Source organism: Molossus molossus, unplaced genomic scaffold (assembly GCF_014108415.1).
Source record: "Molossus molossus isolate mMolMol1 unplaced genomic scaffold, mMolMol1.p scaffold_m16_p_8, whole genome shotgun sequence".
Classification (NCBI taxonomy): domain Eukaryota; kingdom Metazoa; phylum Chordata; class Mammalia; order Chiroptera; family Molossidae; genus Molossus; species Molossus molossus.
In genome coordinates, this window is record NW_023425402.1 from 41,890,424 (window position 1) to 41,913,577 (window position 23,154).

At 38.6% G+C, this 23,154-nt stretch overlaps 1 protein-coding gene across 6 annotated transcripts in view; it reads right to left on the reverse strand.

The window, feature by feature from the left end:
* LOC118621189 (pleckstrin homology domain interacting protein) overlaps positions 1–22,638 on the reverse strand; it is a 145,533-nt gene extending 122,895 nt beyond the window's left edge. For all 6 annotated transcript variants that reach the window (XR_004957647.1, XM_036248522.1, XM_036248524.1 and 3 more), the window contains exons 1-4: positions 22,387–22,638; positions 22,213–22,271; positions 22,058–22,087; positions 21,806–21,865 (exon numbers count right to left, since the gene is read on the reverse strand). Coding sequence is in view for 5 of the 6 variants with exons in the window: in XM_036248522.1 (XP_036104415.1) it covers positions 21,806–21,865; positions 22,058–22,087; positions 22,213–22,271; positions 22,387–22,426 (189 nt within the window). In the remaining variant the exon portion in view is untranslated. The remainder of the gene's footprint in view (positions 1–21,805; positions 21,866–22,057; positions 22,088–22,212; positions 22,272–22,386) is intronic.
* Between the last annotated feature and the right edge of the window lie 516 nt (positions 22,639–23,154).

Consider the following 23,154-nt stretch of genomic DNA (forward strand, 5'->3'; position numbering starts at 1 on the left):
TAACTAGAAAAAGCATTTAACAGAAAATATATCAAAATAAGAATTTTTGCAATTATGTTTATACTTTTCTTTTTTGCTTAAAATAACATTTAAAAAAAAAATGTCTGAAATATAAGGTCCTGTCCAGTTCTAAACTTGTATAATAATTATTCTAACATAACTTCTTTAAATTGATCAAAATTCCTTCCTGTGTTAGACCTTCTTGCAAAATACATTTCAGGTAACAAAACTGAAAATCCTTCTTGCAGAATTTCATCTTTTAATAAAATATTATGAATCCACTTTTTCTAACTAAATTTTTCTTTCTTTCTTTCTTTTTTTTTTTTAATCCTCACCCAAGGACATTTTTCCATTTTTTGTTCAGGTAGAGTGGGAGAGAGAGAGAAGAACAGAGAGAGAGAGAGAAACATCAATGTGAAAGGAACACATCGAGTGGCTGCCACCCGCACAACCAACCAGGGCCGGGGACAAACTGCAACCGAGGTACGCGCCCCTAGCGGGAACCGAACCCGGGTCTCTCAGGACCGCAGGCCAACGCTCTAACCGCTGAGCCAAACCGGCCAGGGCCTAACTAAATTTTTCATTGATGATTTAGTATGCTATAATTTTTCAAAATCAACTTACATTTTAAAGTTACAAAAGACACTTTCAGTTCTTAAACGCCTCATGCTTTCTGGCTTTTGTTTTTTTGTTTTGTTTGTTTGTTTTAATTGATTTTGAGAGAGAGGAAAGAAGAGGGAGAGGGAGGGAGAGAGGGAGAGAGAGAAACATATATAAATAAGGCTTCCTCTTGCAAGCCCCCAACTGAGGATTAAGCCCATAACCTGGGCATGTGCTCTGACTGGGAATCGAACTGGCGACCTTTCAGTACACCAGACAATGCCAAACTGAGCCACACAGGCAAAGGTGCTTTCTGGCTTTCAAGACTTTATACAAGCTGATCCCTGTAATTAAAATATATTCTTTACCCAACCAAATCCACTGTCATCCTCTTTCATGTCTCAGTCTATGCCTTACTGTCTTACATGACCTGTTACATCACTGCTGCCCTTTCTTTTTGTTTCCTTCACACATTACATACTCCTCCTTCCCAAATGTTCTTTTACGCAACCCACCCCAACACTTTGTAGTACTTATATTGTATTAATTGTCCTTAATAATACCTAGACCTCAGTAGGAATCTAATGATAGTTATGATTCTCTCCCCCTCCCCTGCAAAAAGCACTTATATAGGTCCTACCACAATCTTACCTTATTTTGGGTGTTTTTAAGACCTCTGGCACCATACTAAAATTGCCAATTTATTGGTCCATGTCCTGCCTAAGACATGAAAATTAGATCTTGTTTACCTATCAACCCAGTACCTAAACTCAGTACTTATAGTGAGGGCTTAATAAATTATTAGATAAATGAACACATGAAAATGTACAGAAACACTGACTTATCTTCTATCTAACCATTAAATAGTTAAGTTCCTTATGGTCTGGGTCTGAGATCCTGGAAATCAGTTCCAGGACCTTTTTTCTTCATACTCTATAATCCCTCCTTGGTTAATCCTTATGCATATCAAACTTTTATCTTAAAAGACATCTTTCTTTGGATCCCAAAGCTTCAACTCATATGTAAGAATAAACTCATAATCCTCATGTCCAAACTCTCCAAAATGGCAACACCGTATACCCAGTCTCAAACCAAGATGCCATTTTTTTTTACACTGCCCATTCCTTCCTCCCACCTCATTCCCAATATCCAAGCAGTTTCACCAAGTTCAACTGATTTTTCTTTCCTATTCTTAAATACAACTACCTCTCTTTCACCACAATAACAGCCCAATTTCAAATCATCTTTGCAATAAACTCCCATTTTTCCCACATCCACTCATGTTCTCTACCTCATTCAAATCTAGTCTCTATTTGCCTTAGAATGAATGCTCTTTCCAAAATATGTATCTGGTCAAGCCACTCCTACTTAAAATCACACCAGAGGCTTTCCCTTTTCTTAGGAGATTCAAATCTTTTACATGTTGTACAAACTTTGAAATGCATTTCTGGTTCATTCCTAATTCTCTGCTTTACTTGGCACATTCCCAGCCCTACACCCCCAGTCCTCAATTTCTACATTTAGACCCACCCATTTTCTTTCAGGTTCTTTACCCTACACTCTCTTCTGTCAGGTTTTTCCCATGTGATGCAATCATTTCCCCACATCCCTTGCCTACACAACTCTTCTATGTGCTTCAGCTCTTTCCACCAATGCAACTTCATTTGTTTTCCTTTCCCATATGTAGCCTATGTGTATTATCTTGGGTGCATACACTCAGTGACTTTTCCTTAAGCCATGTATCAGTTTATGATTATACATTTTCAAGTGTAATGACTTAACGCTTTTCTTCACAAATTCACCACAAACTATAAGAAAACAGGGATCGTGTCTCCATTTGGTCCCAACTGTGTCACACACAGTACTTATTTCAAAATAAATAAGCCCTGGCCGTGTTTGCTCAGTGGTTAGAGCGTCAGCCTGCAGTCCAGAGAAACCTGGGCTCGGTTCCCACTAAGAGCACGTACCTCAGTTGAATTTTGTCCCCAGCCCTGGTTGGGTCATGCGGGTGGTGACCACTCGATGTGTCCCTTTAACGTTGATGTCTCTCCCCCCCCACTCTATCTGAACAAAATATGGAAAAATGTCCTCGGGTGAGGAAAATAAATAAATAGATAAATAAATAAATAAATATTGCCTTTTGCTACTGTGTTTTTCTAAACATTATTCTTAAAGATTATTAATCTATGTCACTATGGTCAATATTTAAAATGTAAAAACAAATTTAAAACAACTGAAATAGCTCACTTATGGCTATACATATATAATTTTTCAAATTAGTTAAGAACCCCTATCTTTAGTAAGCTTTTTGATTTGAATAAACTATTATGTTATATATTTATACTAGTAAATAACTAAAAGAAAAGACTTGAATTGCTATTCTAATAAAATCCCTTATCCAAAATATCTATATTTGGATTCTCAGTAATTATTTATACACTATTATTTGTTTTTTTCTTTATTGATTTTAGAGTGGGAGGAAGGGAGAAAGAGAGAGAGATAGAAACATGGATGAGTGAGAACATCATTTGGCCCCCTCCTGCATGCCCCCCACTGGGGACTGGACCCACAACCTGGGTATATGCCCTGACCGGGAATCAAACCGGTGACCTCTTGGTAAAAGGGTCAATGCTCAACCACTGAGCCACACCAGCTGGGCTATTTATACATTATTATTTGGAAGAAAACAAAACATAACGACATCCTCAGTTCTAATATACCCATTATTTTCCATGACTAGAGCTGCTTTCAAGCTCTTTAGATATTCAACACATAAAAAACTATGACCAAATTATAAAGTTAAGTGTGGTAAATATTAGTAACACTTTCAAAGCTAACACATAATGACTGCACACTAAATGCTAGTCCTTGGGTTAAGTGTGGTAAGTTTTACACGTAACAGCTCAGTTAATTATATTAACAATCCTAAGAGGTATGTACTGTTATTATTTTCATTAATAAAGAAATTATGGTGCAAAATAAAACAACCATGAAAGGTCACACACATTTAGTGGATGGTAGAGATGAGGAGTCAAACCAAGGCAGTCTAACTCCAGAGCCCATATTCATACTGCCCAGACCCAAAGAACCCACTGCTTCAAATATATGTATATCTCGGTGTGCAAGCAAGCTATAAAAGAGACATTTTATATAGTTTTCAAATGACATTAAACTGAGCCACAAAAAGAAATGTTTTAAAGTTCATTCTCACTACTAAAACAATGAAGCATAAATTCCTATAGGTAAAGATGAACACTTAAAAATCTAAGGACACATGTAAAAGATAAAACTATTACAACACTATATACTCTCTCTCAAAGTGGCTAGAGGAAATCAATGTGATCAACCCTACTTTTGTACATTACTAAGATTAAAATTTTAAACTCTTAATGGAGATTCAAGATGGCAGCAAAGTAGGTGGAAGGCTACACTCACCTCCTCCCAGGACCTAACTGAAATTACAACTCAATTATAGAACAATCATCTGGAATAATCAACTGAAGACTGGCTTAAGATAAGTCTTATAACCAAGAATTTACAGAAGCCACATTAAGACTGGTAGGAAAGGCAGAGACATGAGAAGGACTAGCCCTGCTCCCACAGAAGGCAGCTGGAGTTCTGGAGGGATGTCTCAGTTGCAGGGGTTTCTCCCTGAGAATCATGGGATCGAAACTGCAAAATGGCTCCCCAGCCCAGAGCATCAGAGCCAGAAAGACACCCACATAACATATGGCTGTGAAAAGTAACAGGGCTTCTGTCCACCAGGGAGAGACAGGAGTGTGCTAGAGACAGAAACATCCTCTAAAAGGGACAAAGCACAGCCATTCACCCTAATCTATAGCTGAGGAGGGCAAAGCAGACGAGTCATGTGAGGAGTATGGGGTTTGTGGTTCGAGTGAGCAAGTTGAATAGACAGAGGCCAGGAACCCTGTGTTGAGTCATTCTTCCATACTGCAGACGCCATCATTCTTGGCTGGAGCACTCCCCTCTGTGCGGCATCAGCCTGGGGAAAAATTATACCCACCCTCTAAACTCCCTCTTGCCCCATCCTGTAGCGCTATGTCCTGCTGAGAGTACCATCAGAGGATCTTTCAGTAAATGAACCTAACAAGCAGGTGAGGTGGATTTCAGGGTGTCTTGGGACTTTTGCTGACCTCCCTCAAGCTGGGTGCTCATATAAGCCTGCCTTGGTGCATACCCAGGGCAAGTAAAGGCAGACACAAACCTTGGATTACTTGTAGCTCCAAAAAAGTGGCCGAGGGCAAGTCACAGAAAGAATCTTACATTGGCCTCCCAAGACCACAGAATCAACACACCCAGTGGCCAGCTTCAGACAACATCAGAGCAGAATTCAATAAGCTTCTCAAGCAGCATATCCAAAGGGAGATCGTGGCAGGCACCAAACCCTGCTGAGGGGAATTCCTCTTCATGTGGCTGGTACCTGCATAGCAGCTCCCAAGCCATAGTTGCAGATGAATCTGTCAGTCAGTCAGCCTGAGGGTAGATCCCATGCATGCAAAGACCAATAGCAATCAAGACTCAATTACACCAGGAGGGATCACATAACCCAACACAAGAGACATTCCTGGAGTACCTAGGTCAGGTGATCAAGTAGAATGCACCACTGGACCCTACAGTACATTACTACATAAGGCCACCCATCAAGACTGAGAGTTAAAACAGATTTATCTAATACACAGAAACAAACACAAAGAGGCAGCCAAAATGGGAAGATTAAAAAAACAGGCCCCAGCCCTGGACAGTTTGGCTCAGCAGTTAGAACACTGACCCACAGAACTGAGGGGTCATGGGTTCAATTCCTGGTCAACTGTACGTACCTGAGTTGTAGGTTCGATCCCCAGCCCGAGTTGGGGTCATGCAGCAGACAATCAGATAGATGTGTCTCTCTCACATCAATGTTTCTTTCTCCACCCCTTCTCCATTCTACCCAAACACCAATGGAAAAATACCCTTGGGTGAGGATTAACAAACCAACCAACCAACCAACCAACCAAGAAACAAACAAAACACAGGCCCCAAACAAAAGAAAGGCGAAATCTCCAGAAAAAGAACTAAATGAAATGGAAGCAAGCAATTTATCAGTTATAGAGTTCAAAGTAATGGTTATAAGGATACACAACAGCATAAAAAAGACACAGAAACCATAAAAAAATAGACCAGTAAGAAATGAAGAACCCAAATCTGAAATAAAGAATACACTGTCAGTGCCCTGGGCGGTTTGGCTTAGCAGTCAGAGCATCCGCCTGCGGTCCAGAGAGACCCGGGTTTGGTTCCCGCTAAGGGCATGTACCTCGGTTGCAGTTTGTCCCCGGCCCTGGTTGGTCGTGCGGGTGGCAGCCACTCGATGTTTCCCTCTCTCTCTCTCTTCCTCTCTCTCCCTCCCACTCTATCTGTACAAAAAATGGAAAAATGTCCTCCGGTGAGGATTAAAAAAAAAAAAAAAGAATACACTGTAAGTAATAAACAGTAGGTTGGATGAAGCAGAGGATCAAATCAGCAATTTGGAAGTTTAGGAAGGAAAAAACACCCAACCAGAGCAGCAGTAAGAAAAAATAATTTAATAAACTGATGATAGTGTAAGGGACCTTTGGGACAACATAAATCATAACAACATCCACATCATAGCAGTACCAGAAGGAGAAGAGAGAGAGCAAGGGATCGAGAACCTATTTGAAGAAATAATGATCAAAAACTCCCCTAACCTAAAGGAAAAAGACACACAAGTGCAGGAACCACAGAGTCCCAAACACGATGGACCCACACCGAGACAAATAATAATTTAAAAGGCAAAGGTTAAAGACAATGAGAGAATCAGAAAAGCTGCAAGAGAAAGACAGTTATCCACAAGGGAACTCAAGGTTGGTACAATATTGTACCAAGGTTGATACAGTATCTACTTAAGTCTGGCAGCTAAATTCTCAACAGAAACGTTTCAGACCAGAAGTGACTGGCATGAAATATTCAAAGTGATGAAAAACCAGGGCCTACAACCAAGAATATTATACCAGGCAAGGCATCATTTAAAATGGAAGGAGAAATAAAGAGCATCCCAGACAAAACAAAAGTTCAAGGAGTCTGTTTCCACCAAACCTTGTTAAAGGGCCTCCTTTAAGAAGAAAACAGGGGAATATAGTTAAAAGAATAAAATGGCACCCTAGGTGGTGTGGCTCTGTTGGTTGTAGCATTGTCCCATACACAGAAAGATTGCAGGTTTGAATCCTGGTCAGGACACACACTACATACCTAGGTTGAAGGGGCACACAGGAAGGCAATCGATCAATGTTTTTCTCTCACATCAAGTTATCTTTCTCTCCCTTCCTCTCTCTATAAAATCAATAAGCACGTCCTTGGGTGAGTGTTTAAAATAATAATAATAAATAAAAATTAAAATAGCAATAAATGCATACCTGCATTTAATAAATGCAAAAAAGCAATAAATAATTACTTTAAATGTAAATGGCTTAAATGCTCCAATCAAAAGACATAGAGGGTAGCTGAAAGGATAAGAAAACAAGACCTATACAAATGCTGTCTACAAGAGACCCACCTTAGAACTAAAGACAGACACAGACTAAAAGTAAAGAAATGGAAAAAGACATTTCATGGAAATGAAAAGGGAAAAAAAGCTGGGGTAACAATCTTTATATATGACAAAATAGACTTTAAAACAAAGGTTATAGCAAGAAACAAAGAAGGACACTACATAATGTTAAAGGAAGTAATCCAACAAGAGGATATAACCCTTATAAACATATATGCACCCAACATAGAAGCACCTAAATATGTAATGCCAATATTTATGAACATAAAGGGAGACAATGACAGTAATGCAGTCGAAGTAGGAGATTTTAACACCCACTGACATCAATGATGTATCTACCACACAGAAAATCAACCAGAAAATGGTGGCCTTAAATGACACATAAGATCAAATGGATTTAATTGATATCTTCAGAGCATCTCACCCCAAAACAGAAGAAGATGCATTCTTTTCAAGTGCACAAGAAACATTTGCTAGGATTGACCACATGTTAGGACACAAAACAAGTCTCAATAAATTTAAGACAACTGCAATCATATCAAGCATCTTCTCTGACTATAATGGTATGAAAGCAGAAATTATTCACAGGAAAAAAAATAAAAAAATAAAAGACAGGGAGGCTAAATAACATGTTACTAAACAATGATTAAGTTAACACAGAGATCAAAGAAGAAATCAAAAGATACCTTGAAACAAATGAAAATGAGAACACACAACACGAATCTATGGGGCATAGTGAAAACAATCCTAAGAGGAAAATTCATGGCATTACAGGGCTATCTCAAGAAACAAGAAAAATCTCAAATAATCTAACTTTATTCTTATAGGAACTAGAAAAACAACAAAGCCCAAAGTGAGAGAAGAAAGAAAATAATAAAGATTAGGGCAGAAATAAATGAAATTTGAGTAAAAAAAAAAACAATAGATTAATAATATTGACAAGCCTTTAACCAGACTCATCAAGAAAAAAAAGAGAAAGGACCAAATAAAATCAGACATGAAAGAGAAGTAACAAGTGACACCAAAGAAATACCAAGACCAAGGATTGCAAAAAAAAAAAAATTATGAACTATATGCCAACATATGGAACAATCTGGAATAAATGGATAAATTTCTACAAACATACAATCTTTCAAAACAGAATGAGTAAGAATCAGAGAATCTGAATAAACAGATTACAACTAGTGAAAATGAAGCAGTAATAAAAAAATTCCCAACAAACAAAAAGTCCTGGACCACATGATTTCAAGCAAATTTTACCAGAGTTAAAGAGGAACTAAGAGCTAACCTTCTCAAACTACTCCAATACTGAAGAGGAGGGAAGTCTCCCAAGACTTTTCTTTTTACAAGGCCAGCATTATCCTAATTCCAAAACCAGATAAAGAGACTACAAAGAAAGAAAATTATAGGTCCGTATCCCTGATGACCATGCTACAATCCTCAATAAAATATCAGCATACTGAATTCGGCAATACATTAAAAAGATCATACACCATGATCAAGTGAGATTTATTCCACGGATACAAAATTGATACAATATCCACAAATCAATGTGATACACCACATGAACAAAATGAAGGATAAAAATCACATGATCACATCAATAGATGAAGAAAAAAGCATTTGATAAAATCCAGCACCCATTTATGATAAAAACTCTCACCAAAGTGGGAATATAGGGAACATATCTCAACGTAATAAAGGCCATATATGACAAACCCTCAGCAAACATCATATTTAATGGGCAAAAACTGCAAGTGTTTCCCTTAAAATCAGGAACAAGACAAGAATGTCTACTTTTCTTTTTTTTTTTTTATCCTCACCTGAGGACATTTTTTTGATATTTTGTTCAGATAGAGTGGGAGGGAGGGAGAGAGAGAGAGAGAGAGAGAGAAACATCGACATGAAAGGGACACATTGAGTAGTTGCCACCCGCACAACCCAACCAGGGCCGGGGACTAACTGCAACCGAGGTACATGCCCTTAGCAGAACCGAACCCGGGTCTCTCAGGACCGCAGGCTGACGCTCTAACCGCTGAGCCAAACCAGCCAGGGCAAGAATGTCCACTTTCAACACTCTTATTCAACATAGTATTAGAAATCCTAGCCAAGCAATCAGACAAAAAACATATAAAAGGCATCTAAATTAGAAAAGAAGAAGTAAAACTGTCATTATATGCAGATGACATGATACTGTATATAGAGAAACCTAAAGATTCCACCAAAAAAACTACTAGAACTGATTAATGAATTCAGTAAAGTAGCAGAATACAAAATAACTATCCAGAAATAATTTGCATTTTAAAAACCAATAATGGCCCTGGCAGGTTTGACTCACGGTTGGAGCTTCAGCCTGTGGCCCGGAGAGACCTGGGTTCAGTTCCTGCTAAGGGCACGTACCTCGATTGCAGTTTGTCCCCAGGCCTGGTTGGGTCATGCAGGTAGCAACCACTTGATGTGTCCCTTTCATGTTGATGTTTCTCTCTCTCTCTCTCCCTCCTTGCCTCCCACTCTATCTGAACAAAAAATGAAAAAATGTCCTCGGGTGAGAAAAAATAATAATGACTGAACTATTAGAAAAACTAAGAAAACAATCCCATTTACTAGTGCAACAACCAAAAAAAAAAAAAAAAGGTGCATAGGAATAATTTAACCAAGGAGATAAAAGACCTGTACTTGGAAAATTATAAGACACTGAACAAAGAAATTGAAGAAGATACAAATTAGTTCATGAATAGGAAAAATTAACATCATTAAAATATCCACATTACCCAAAACAAATCTATAGATTCAAAGCACTTCCTATCAAGATACCAATGGCATACTTCACAGAACTAGAACAAATATTCCAAAAATTTGTATGAAACCACAAAAGACCCTGAAGAACCATAGCAATCTTAGGAAAGAAGAACAAAGTTGGGGGAATTACACTACCTGATATAAAAGTATACTATAGGACCACAGTAATCAGAACAGCATGGTACTGGCATAAAAACAGAAATATAGATCAATGGACAAAATAGAGAGCCTTTACAGTAAATTAATATTTGACAAAGGAGTCAAAAGCATATAATGTGGGAAATGATGTTGCCAAGTTTCAGAGATACATGCAAAAAATGAAACTAAACCATTTTCTTACACCATACACAAGAATAAACTCAAAATGGATTAGACTCAAATGTTAGACTTAAACCCATGAAAATCCTAGGAAGAAAACATAGGCAGTAAAATCTTAGATATTTTGTATAGTCATATTTTTTTCTGATATGTCTCCCCAGTCAAGGGAAACAAAAGAAAAAACAAACAAATGGGACTACGTTAAACTAAAAAGGTTTTGTTCAGCAAAGGAAACCATCAACAAAATGAAAAGATAACCCACTGAATGGGAGAACACATTTGCCAATGATATATATGGTAAGGGGTTGATATCCAAAATTTATGAAGAGCTTAAATAACTTGACACCAAACAACTCCCAAAAATCCAATTTAAAAATAGGCTAAAGACCTGAATAGACACTTCTCCAAAGAGGACATAGAGATGGCCAATAGAAATATGAAAAGATGCTCAATGTCACTTATCATTAGAGAAATGCAAATTAAAACCGCCATAAGATATCACCTCACACCTGTCATAATGTCTGTCATTAACAAATCAACAAACAAGTATTGGCGAGGATGTGGAGAAAAGGGAACTTAGTGCTCTGTTGGTGGGAATGCAGACTGGTACAGCCACTGTAGAAAACAGTGTAGAGTTACCTCAAAAAATTTAAAAATGGAACTGCCCTATGACCCAGCAATTCGACTACTGGGAATTTATCTGAAGAAACCTAAATCACTAATTCCAAAGACCATATGCACCCCTATGTTCACTGCAGTGTTATTTACAGTAGCCAAGATTTGGAAGCAGCCCAAGTATCCATCTGTAGCTGAGTGGATAAAAAAGCGGTAGTACGTTTACACAATGGACTACTACTCAGCTGTAAAAAAGAAGAAAATCTTACCCTCTGAGACAGCATGGATGGACTGGAAAGCGTCATGTTAAGAGAAATAAACCAGTCAGAGAAAGCCAAGTACCATATGATTTCACTCATATGTGGAATCTAATGAACAAAATGAACTAACAAGCAAAATAGATTCGGAGAGCAGGCTGACAGCTGTGGTGGGGGAGGGGCAGGAGATGCTGGGTGGTAGCAGAGGCAGTGGAGGGATTAAGCAAAAAAAGAAAAAAAAAATCACAAACAGGGACACATTGTGGTGATTGCCGGGGACAGGTGGGTGGGGGGAGGTAGAAGGGGGCGATAAATGGTGATGTACGGGAATTTGACTTGGGGTGGTGAACACACAATACAGATGAGTTGTAGAACTGGGCACCTGAAGCCTGTATACTTTTTTTGACCAGTTTCACCCAATAAATTCAATAAAAAGGAATAAAAGAACCAAAAAAAAAAAAAAAGATCCCTCTTATATGTGGAAAAAATTTAAAATATAAAGTTAGAAGAGAGGTATAAGTAGATTACACTAAAGGGTTAACACTGTAAAATTTGATTAAAAAATAAGAATTTTTTTGCCCTGGCCAGTTTGGCTCAGCGGTTAGAACGTCGGCCTCAGGGACCAAAGAGGCCTGGATTCAGTTCCCACTAAGGGCCCATTCCTCGGTTGCAGTTTGTCCCCAACCCTGGTTGGGGTCATGTGGGTGACAACCAGTTGATGTATCTCTCTCACATGGATGTTTCTCTCTCTCTCTCTTCCTCTCTCTCCCCCTCCCGCTCTATCTTAAGATAAATGCAAAAATGTCCTCGGGTGAGAATAAAAATAAATAAGTAAATAAATAAATAAATAAGAATTTTTAAAATGCATATTTATTAGTGTTCCACTTTTTAAAATCCATGCCCTTTTTGATAAATATTTCATCTCCTTCCCCACTAAGATACAAGAGCCTGTTTTATGTATGCAACTCCTGATGTCACCTCACTGAGATTCACTCCTAGACCAGTGGACTAGTCAGAGCCTTTTTCAAACTTCTCATATTCCTGCTGCCACCTCCAATACCAATTGAGAATCACTTGATATAATAACAATCTTTGGTTAACTGTCTATAACTCATCACTAAAACCTGAATTAAACAAAGCTATCCTTTTTGTAAATCTGTTACATTACCTAAAGAAGAGGTCAGCAAACATATTCTGTAGTCAGATGGTAAATATTTGAGTCTTTGGGGACCCCCATCAGTCATTGTGTGTGTGTGTGCGGGCGCACACCGTGATAAATGAATTTCTGCAAAGTAGGGCTCTGTATTTATATACTTAGTATTTGAAAGAAACACGAGTGAAGCCGCGAAAGTTGAAGCGCGAAGTGGCGAGGGACGACTGTACATATATGTATATATATAAAAATTATTTTAAAAAGTATTAACTTTAGCTCAGGAGCCTTGCAAAAACAGGTCTGCACAGTTTGCCCACATGAGCCATAATTTACCCATCCAGACCTAAAGTAACTTTTCAGGCAGCAGGGTTCCAGTAACTTCGTTCTAATAACTTTTCAGGCAGCAGGGGTAATACAATTCTGTAAAACAAAGGCAACTCTGCTCATGCCTTCTCCATCTTGGCCCAAATATAAATCTGTTGCACTCCTTTCTCAGAGTGCATATATAAAATATTTCTAGGATTATCAATTATAATTCAAACAATAGGACTATCTTCCAAAAATATAAATTGTAGCGCGGCTGGTGGGGCTCAGTGGTTTGAGCATTGTCCCATGGACTGAGAGGTCCTGGTTCAATTCCTGGTCAGGGCACATGAGTGGGGCTTGATCCCCAGTAGGAGTCATGCAGGAGGCAGCCGATGTTTCTCACATCCATGTTTCTATCTCTCCCTCCCTAAAAAAATAAAAAATCAATAAAAACATTTTAAAAAATTTAATTGTAGCAAGGAAGGGCCAAGAAAAGAAACAGCTTTTTGAGTGGTTCATTCTACTACATCTTTGGCTAAACTAATCTGCTTCTGCTTTGTATGCTACTTCATATAAATAGCTGTGCCCTCCAGCCAAGAAAATTTTCTCATTATCAATGGAAAGTATTGTTAAAATGTAGGTGTTATCTGTGAAAAGAGAATATAAAGAACCTGGAAGACACTGCATTCTTCCAGATATACTGTCATTAAGAACTTCTGTAATCGATTTTTAAAGAAAAGGTCAGTAGTTTGATTAAAGGCTCTAAAGTCCAACCATCTAGGTTTAAGCTTCCAAACTGAGCATGGGGAAAAGAATGTATTTCAAGCCTCAATGTCCTCATCTATAAGATTAGGACTGTAAGAGTCACCACCTTGGGAAGTAATCACAGTACATACCTAACATAAGAGGTGGCTGTTGCTTTAATTATACTCTATTACATACTACATGTTGACATTTCATGTTGAAAAAAATCTAGGCCTAAACGGGAAAAAATTGGTTATCTTTTTAAGAACCCTTTTTCCAAATGAAACTAGATCAACATATTAATCCCATTATTTGATCTACCTGTGAGAACCTAAATGCCAGTCCTTTGTCTAGCACATAATTAAGACATCTCTATGAAAAAATGATCCACCTAATGATTACCACTAGTATGATCTGATTGGACTAGGCTCTTCATTTCTAGAAAACTTGATTCTTTCTTAAAAAGTCAGTTTTTGATACTGTCTCATCTATTTTCTCACATTTTTTTCAGATCTGAAAGGCTAGTCACTTTTGCTCTCTACTCTAGTTCTGAGTACTAAAAGGTCAGCTTAGCACTGGCTGGGTGGCTTAGTTGGCTGGAGTGTCTTTTGTACATCAAAGGGTTCTGGGTTCAATTCCCAGTCAGGGCACATACCTAGGAGGTTGCAGGTTTGATCCCGTCGGGGCACGTACTGGAGGCAGCCAGTTGACATTTCTGACTCGAGGTGCATACGGGAAACAACTGATTGATGTTTCTCTCTGACATCAATGTTTCTCTGTCTCTCTCTCCCCCTTCCTCTCTCTCTAGAAATCAGTAAAAATAAGAAAACAAAAAAACATATCCTCAGGTAAGGATTAAATATAAATTAAATAAAAAATTTAAAAACCTATTTGCTATTTAATCACTTTATAAGCCTATTATTAAAACCCAGCCCTTAAATGTCTCAAAACTTCTAAAGTTATAATTATAAATCTCTTACCATTATACAAAGTATGTGTTAAGTTATATATATACAGTTTAAAGCAAGTTTTACCTTTTCTCTGAGTACTTTTACTAATAGCATCTTCATATAGACAAATATATGGAATACTTTGTGTCAAGTATTCTCCAAATTTATGGATCTACACAAACAAGTAAGGTTAAGTATTATCCCCATGTCACAGGTAAAGAAAACTGAAGTCCAAAGGTTACACAGTTTGCCCAAGGTCATACATGTAGAAAGTAGGACAAACAATAATCAAACCCAGATCTCCTGATTTCAAGTTAACTGTTATTTTTATTACATTACAGTGTCCTTCTGAAAACTTTAGTATCCCCCAACCCCCAATGTCACACAGGCTTCATGATTATAAACTTACTAGAACCCATATAACCATTTTCCAATCAAACCTTCTAAGCCGGGTAACTACTCTCAGAAGGACTCTTACATGCCTACAATTTCTTTATAACTAGAAGTATAATAAAAATAATGTACAATCTTATTAGGTGTCAAAATTATTCTTGGTGGTCTATTTGCTCTTAATTAACTGTGAATAAACAAGCTTGAAAGACTGTTGTATATTCCTAATTTAGTCAACTGCTTAAGAATTTGTTTAAATAATTCAATTAGTATGATCAATACAATTATCAAACAAATGTGTCATTGAAAGAAAATGCAATACTGTTCTTCCAAATTTTATTCATCACAATCTATGTTCAGCTAAAAAAAAAAACCTCTATCCAGAATTGAGGTTTCCTCATACCAAAGGATGCTCTATAAAAATTAATTTGAAACACAACAAAATTTAACTAATTAAAACAATACATTTTGACATTTTGTTTTTAAATCAAGGCATATTTACCAACCAAAATTTGTGCAATAAGAAAGCCTCTTTAAAACATTTACTTAGTAATTTAAAATTCAAATCTATAATTCTTTTTGAAAAGTTACTGTCTATTAATTTAAAGATAGAAAGTTCTTAAACTGTTTATGCTTAAGATGCCAAAGCAAATACTCTTAAGAGAACAACCAGTTTCATTTTTATAATGTTTCACTTTCAAGCACTGCACTCAAAATAACTAACACCCCACATACGATGGCAATAAAGTTGTTTCAAAAAATTGCATTTCTCCAAGTTGCCCCAAATTGATTATTTCCACACCCCCAAACTAAACCAGAACCAAGTAACACAAGCAAAGGTAAATATTTCTTGCACTTACATTATAACCTCTGAGAAGATGAACTATGTGTGTTATTTATCCATGACAGAGACCAAATGGGTCATGCTACCATGACAACAGGTCATCTCATCTGGAGTTCAGAATACGTGGATTCTGTATGTGCTCCCTTTGCAGAAGGCTGTCACCATTCATGCTACTTTTAATAACCTAAGCCTCATCCTACAAATCTTATTTCTCTTACAATCTGAATTACTAACTTAAGCAGAAGCTGTATCAGACCATGTTGCTACCTAATTTTTCTTAGTATCAAAACTTATCCAATCATCCTTTTCCTTATGTGATCCCTGAACTCCAAAAATGTTGCTTTTGTGTGTGTGGGTGGGTACACTCTATATTGCATATGCTCAGTAAAATATTTAATAAAAAATAATTTATTAATTTTCACAAATTACTCATTTCACAAACAAACAGAAACATCATCTTTATATATTTTAAATTTATTTATAAAAATTTTAATTTGGTTCCCATTATATAATAACTTTTACCACATTAGATGTAATTATGAAAGCAACTTAAATATCCTAAAAACTTTACTGCTAATAATTTTCTTCTAATACACTCGTCTTAATGACTTTCTTGAAGTTAATTAAAAGTACATTAAAATAGGAAGTGATTCTAAATGGGTATGTTTAGTGTAACTGTCCCTTTGCATAGTATTACAGACATTTCTATGAATTCTAAATTTATATGAGGAAGCCACTAACAAGAATAAAATTAACCTGATTAGTATTACTTGTCCTGAATACATTGGATAAACACAATGTTATTTGCTACAAGTCTGTAGTGACATGAAAGATAACCACAAACTTGGGGGAAAGTATGGCTGCAGTAGGTGAGAGGTGGAGTTTCTAGTTATCTATCTGATAAAGAAATTCTAAGTGGAATGAAAAATTGACATTCGTGGGATTTAGTTAACCTAATATTCACTTCAGAATTAATTTTTAAAGTATTTATTAAACTCTTTAATTAAAAACACATATATATCATTAAGCCAGACTGGCAAAACAAGACAAAATACTCTGACAAATTTCAAAAATACAAACTATTGTGATGGTTTTAAATTACACAAATCTCTGGATAGAAGAGCCAAGTTCTCTTCACATATTCCTAAATGTCACCTGATCATTACCAAAAGAAAAAAGCTTCGTATATCCTGTAATCAATTCTGGATATTTCAACCACTCAAATACTTCTTAATGTTAATTATTCCACAAAAATAGTCATAGTTAGAATCACTATACAGATCATCAAAAGTTTTCTAGGTATCTATCCAACATGCTTTTTTTTTTATCCTCACCTGAGGACATTTTTTCCATTTTTTGTTCAGATAGAGTGGAAGGAGAGACAGAGAGAGAAACATCGACGTGAAAGGGACACATAGAGTGGCTGCCACCCGCACGACCCAACCAGAGCCGGAGACAAACTGCAACCGAGGTACATGCCCTTAGTGGGAACCAAACCCGGCTCTCTCTGGACCGCAGGCCAACGCTCTAACCGCTGAGCGAAACCGGCCAGGACTATCCAACATGCTTTAAAAATTATTTATTTTGGGCACTTACTATATTTTTTCTTTATATCTTAGGCTTTATTTTATTCTTGAATCTAAAAGTAGTTACACTAATAGTATTTTTAGAAGTTTCAAAGTGGCCTTTTTTATACTGTAGCTGTTTATGTTCAGAAACTTATGCATACTTGTTTCTGAAATAAAAATATTTTTCTTAAATTTTAATAGATTAGAAAGCTATAACTGGAACAAATTTTACTACAACTAAAGTTCTAGTAATAGCAAACACAAACCCTTACTTAGTATTTGATTTGTCCTCATCTATTATCACTCACAGAATCTTACAAAGTAGGAGCTAGTATTAGTCCATTTCACAGACTGGGAAACAGACTCCTGCCTTACTTATTATTCTGCCCCATAACAATCATCTAAAACACCACTGTGCAGTTAAGGAAAAGATAATCCATCCCTTTTTACTTAATGCCAATTCAAGGGTATTAAGATTTTAACAGGTACTTATTTCATTTTAAAATGTTTGTAAATGTCTCACTTTAAAAAATAATGATGCAAGTACCAAGTAAGTCCACTTTAGCTCTTCAGCATGGACTACTGCCTTCACACCTAACATTTTATTTGTCATGATTATGGTATATTAAAGTCTTGTTTTAGAGGCTACCAAGTTAAGCTTACTATTTCATTGATACTCTACTAAAAAAGGAAATGGAAACGCTGCAACATTTACTTCATATGCCACACTCCACTCCAAATTATACTGGTTAAGTTGTGAAAAGTACTGTATTATCTTTAATATAGAATGGGAATCCTTGATTCAAAAACATTTAAAGTGCTATATTATTTTTTGCTAAAACTTGTCTCCTAGGTTTTATACCTTAACTTTCACATTAATCAGCATGCTCTAAATAGATGCATGCTTAAGATACATACATAAGTAACTCCTACTCACAGTTCCTATTCATTCCTGGGTTTAAGATGACCAATAACGTATAAAACCTAATACTTAAACCATACTGGAAAAACATACTAATTATAGCATAAAGAGGTAGTCTACAATGTGGTTGGTATCTCAAAAATCTTCATCCTTGCAAGGAAAAATCATACTACAAACTAACAATGGCACTATCAAAAGCATTCATAAAATTTTAAAATCTGCATGATTTTTCTACATCTATTTTTTGTTTGGATAATAAACCTCCAAAAGGAAAGAGTTAAACTCTTAGAGACAATGTATTGCTATTTCTAGTTCAAATCAGATTTTCAGATCAGAAAAATTATTAATTCACTTATTTCATGAATGATATAACTGGGTCCCACAGAAATTCCATGACTTGCCGGAGGTAACCTGCAGGTTAACTGCTGGCAGGAGTAAGATCACAACCCACATCTCCGGCTCCCAATCATTTCACTTAAAGAAAAGTTTCTAATAAAGTGAAAGCATTTAAAGAAAAGCAAGTACAAGTACAAAAAAATAAAAGTAGTTATATAATTTTAACAGATTTGCAAAACATGAATCCAGTTTTGAGAAAGAAAAAAAAATGCCTTGTAAGCAAAAAATGTGATTAGTGTCCCAAGTCTAATAAAAATGCTTAAAAATTCTGCTTCAAGATCTCTCATTAGTGTACAATCACCACTAATTAAAGTAACAACTTTAGAAAGGGAAACTAATTTCACTATGCAGATTAAAAAATAAACATATAATTGTCCAAAAATTAGTTGTTTTCTTAGTCTATAAAAAGTTTGTCTCCTAAGCCTGACTCCATTTAGAAAATAATTCTGATAAAAGCTTTCAAAAATGCCCTTTTGCTTTAAAATGACCTCATATTTTTAAAAAATGTATTACTGATTAGACATATAACATGGAGCCAAAAAAACCCCTTTAATTTCCTATAAAAAAATGTTTTAGATCTTAAGGTAGATAGTAATAATCACAATGAAGTTTTATGAATCACAGGTGTAATAAATGCATCAATTTTTTTTTTAATCTGTCAACTTTTAAAACTACTCATAAAATTCCACTTTCCTCTTGGTCAAAACTCAGTCACTGTGATTTTATCTGCAGGCTGACTGCAGATACTAATCTATGCCTATTTTTAAGCTCATAAATACAAACATTACTTCCCATCCCAAATAGCTGTAATTTAAGATTTTTCTGGAAATTTAAATCTGACCTATGTCTTCCATTGAAAATATTACTTTATTTATTAGTAACGTAGCAACAAATTTCCAGGTAGAGGTAGTCACTACAGAAACCACAAAAAAATAGTTATTATTTTGGTTTCACTAACCAAATCTTCAAACCAATATTAAATAAAAGCAATTTGATAGGAAACAAAGTTAAACATGTTTAAGTCATAAGAATAAATTAAGACAATAGAAGATACTATACAAAGTTTTGCATGTGTTCACCTAGACATAAAATTCAAAATCCTAGTATTAAACAAAAAATGTGCTCAGATACCTGGTGTTCCAAAATGTTTTTAGAGCTAATTAAATCTTAATTAAAAAGTCGAAGGTAAAATGAATATACACACACCTAGATATAGTTTGATGGATATGAAAGCACCCTGAATGATGCTTTGTATCCAGTAGATACAGAGTGAGCAACATGCTGAATGAATAAAAAGAGAAAATGAGCCAGGGAATTCTGAATTCTAATGAGAAATTTAACTGTCTCATGAGTATGCCAACATGACTGTTCTGGTATAAGGCTGAAAACACTCCAAGAGAGACCCACTTCCATGTGAAATAGGCAGACTTTGATAAATAACACACCGTTGAAGACATTGTTTATTGTGTGCTAAGTCTTAAGAAAGAGCCAGGAATATAAATTCATTTTACTAATATTTGAGAGACAAGAAACCCTCCCCCCAAATTGAATTCAGTAAAAGTCAACACTGGTACCTTTTTTGTTACTGGAGAAAATAATATGATACTCCTATGACAATAAGACTCTCATTATTTGGCCACATACCATTAGCCACTTGAGTTTAAAAATATAAATATAGCATTGCCAATTGTCTCCAAGAAAACACAGCACTCTTTAATAACTTGGGGTTTGTGGGTTTTTACAAGATGCAAATATGAGTTTTGTAAAATTTGTTCAATTCTTAAACATAGAAAATTATAATTTTTATATTTTTCAAGTAATAAGGAAGACATGGAAATCCACTTGAGATTTTGTCAATTATTTACAACCTAAAAATTTAAATATTGCAGTTAATGAATTTGAGCTGGCTTCAAACTATTTATTTTAGCCAAGTATTGAACGAAACGAGCCTAAATCACTACTTGAAAACTGTTAAGTCTCCATTAGATTTACTAAACCTAAGATACAAGTACCCTTGCTTATTTCAAAAGCTATAACCACGAATCAACAATTTATATTAACTCGGTAAGAGATTTAGACGCATGTTAAATGTCTTACATCCAAATGAAACAAAAGCAATTAAATCAAAATCATGTCATGCCTTCACCTTAAACAATACATTCAATTCAAGCTACCTTTGAAACCTCCTAATGTTTCAGAAACCCTCATTAAGTAACAGTCATTAATAACTACATCACAACATCATCTGCAAACATGTCTCTTAAAATCAATGCACTGCGTGGATTTCAAAGGTTTGATTTGCCCCGTGAGCGCTTTAACTGCCCAACACACACACACACACCCATATTGGTACAACCTAACTCAACATGGAAAATATAACTCCCAGATACAAACACCTTACTTTTCGCATTCACAGGACTAACGTGATAGGTCTACACACACATAAGTCAATTTCTACAAAAACTACTAAACATTCATCTTGAAAACCCACAAAATTAAGCAGTAGGCATTATTTTTAAGCTTTTTAACCAAAATATATCCCAAGACAAACTGGAAAACTTTTACTTCCCAAGTTCCATCCTAAGTAAATACCTGGATAAAAATCGAAACGCTTCAGTGGCCTCCAAGAACAGTTTTTAATTGAGCAAGGGGCCTAACGCGAGCATTAGCAAAATCAGAAAAAGCCTGTGAAACTTCTGGCTTTAGGATATTACAGGCTTTACACTTCTGCGCACGTTTTGGTAAACGCCAGGTATTTTGCTGGCCAGCTATCATCACACAGCTGAACCCCTCCAACAACAACAAAAAAAAACAACCTAGCTCTCGATTTAAAGAAAGCAACAAGAAACGTGCGAGGAAAAAGAAGAAAAATAAATAACGTCTTGCCCCGGTTCCGCTGCTGCTGAACAGCCTGCTTGTGAAATGCTAATGCCACTTCGGAGCGTTAGTCACCAGCTATTGTGTGCGGCTGGAGAAAGCCGAGCCGACGCGCGAGCAGCGCGAGCGAGCGCGCCCTCTTCCCTCGCGCCGCTCCCGCCGCCGCCGCCGCCGCCGCCTCGCGCGCCCCCGCGCCCGCACGGACGCGCGCGCCGGCCCCTCCTCCTCCGGCCTTGCACTGCACAACACTCATGACGTATCTTTATTTCTAGCACATTAACAAAATATCACAAATAAATTGTCGGCAGCCCCTACGGCCCCGGGGTGCAGGTCCCCCCGGCCACTGCCCTCACAGCCCCCGCGCCGACCTCCCAACGCTCTCCCTGGCCTTTGGAGCTTTCACGTTCTGGGGCCAAGTTTTTGTCTCTGTAAAAAATTGCGGGAAATTCAATTTTTATTCGACTCGGGGAAAAGTTTCTTTGCTCCGCGACGTGAATGTCTCACCAGATTCTGGTAGGTCCTGGGATGCTCCTTCCCGGTCCAGTCGGTGCGCCGAGGCAGCAGCTGCGGGGAGAGGACGTCCCGTGAGCCGGGCCCCCGGCCCCAGCCCGCCCGCGCCCCTCCCCCGCCCGTCCCGCGCCCCGGCGGGGACCCCAAGCCCCGCGCCCCACGCCCCAGAGGCGGCGGCAGCGGTGGCGCCGCGGCCCAAGGGCGGCCGCGCGGCAGCAGGACGCGGCGGGCCGCCGCCGCCCTTACCTCTTTTTCGGCCACCTCGCGGATCAGCACCTGCAACAACAAAGCGGGGAGAGCTGAGCCCCGCGCCCCGGGCCGCGGCCCCGCCGCCGCCGCCGCCCTCCCCCACGCCCGCGAGCGGCGAACGCCGGCCCGGCCCGCGCCGCGCGCCGCCGTACCTGAGCCGCCTGCTGACAGGGTCCATCTTCCAGGAACCGGGCGATGAGGAAGTAGAGCTCTGCGCGGGAGAAAGGGACGGGGAGAGACACAGGCTGAGCGGCCCGGCGGCGGGGGGCGGAGGACCGCGAGCGGAATCGCCCGGTGCCAGCGGCCCCGGGAGCCCCTCGACTTACCCGATCGCAGCTCCGAGAGGCCTTTCCTCTCACAAGACATGTTTATGGGTCACTTCAGGGCCGCTGGCGGGACACCCCGCCGCCGAGGGGAAGCGGGGATGGTGCCGCCGCCTGCCCTATAGCTGTCACTGTGTGTTCACGAGCCGAACCTCGGCTCCACCATTCAAGCAACGGCGGCGGAGGCGGAGGAGGAGGAGGAGGAAACAACAACTCTCAGGCAGCCGCTACGGCCGCCGCCGCCTCCGCCGCGGATCCCTCCGCCGCAGAAAAGAGTCCGACGCCTTCAAGGCTCTGGGCTCGGCCCGCGCCCCCGCCCCCCGGAGAGAAAAAGGAGTGCCTCGCACCCGGCGCCCCCAGCGCCCCGCACCCGGCGCGGCGAGACCCCCCCACCGCTCCTCCCTGGCCCCAGGTGCGATTTATTTATTTATTTCGCGTTGGAGAAGATGTCGGAGCCGGAGCTGCGGGTTGGTTGGGAGGCGCTTTCTCTGTGGAGGCCGATCGCGGGAGGGAGGGGGCTGGAGACCGCTCCGCGGAGGGATCTGACGCACACGGAGCCGCAGCACAGCTCTATTCAGTGGCGCTGGCTGGGGCTGAGATGGAAGTTAGTTTCTATGTAGCAAAAATAGGAAACAAATGAAGCAAAACTGCCCAAAGAGGGGAAATGCCCCGAGGATGGGTCTCACTCTCACGCACGCACACAGACTCACACGCGGAGAGCACTCTCACGCTAGGCAAAGTCGGCATCGCGCTACCCTGCCCGAGTTGAAT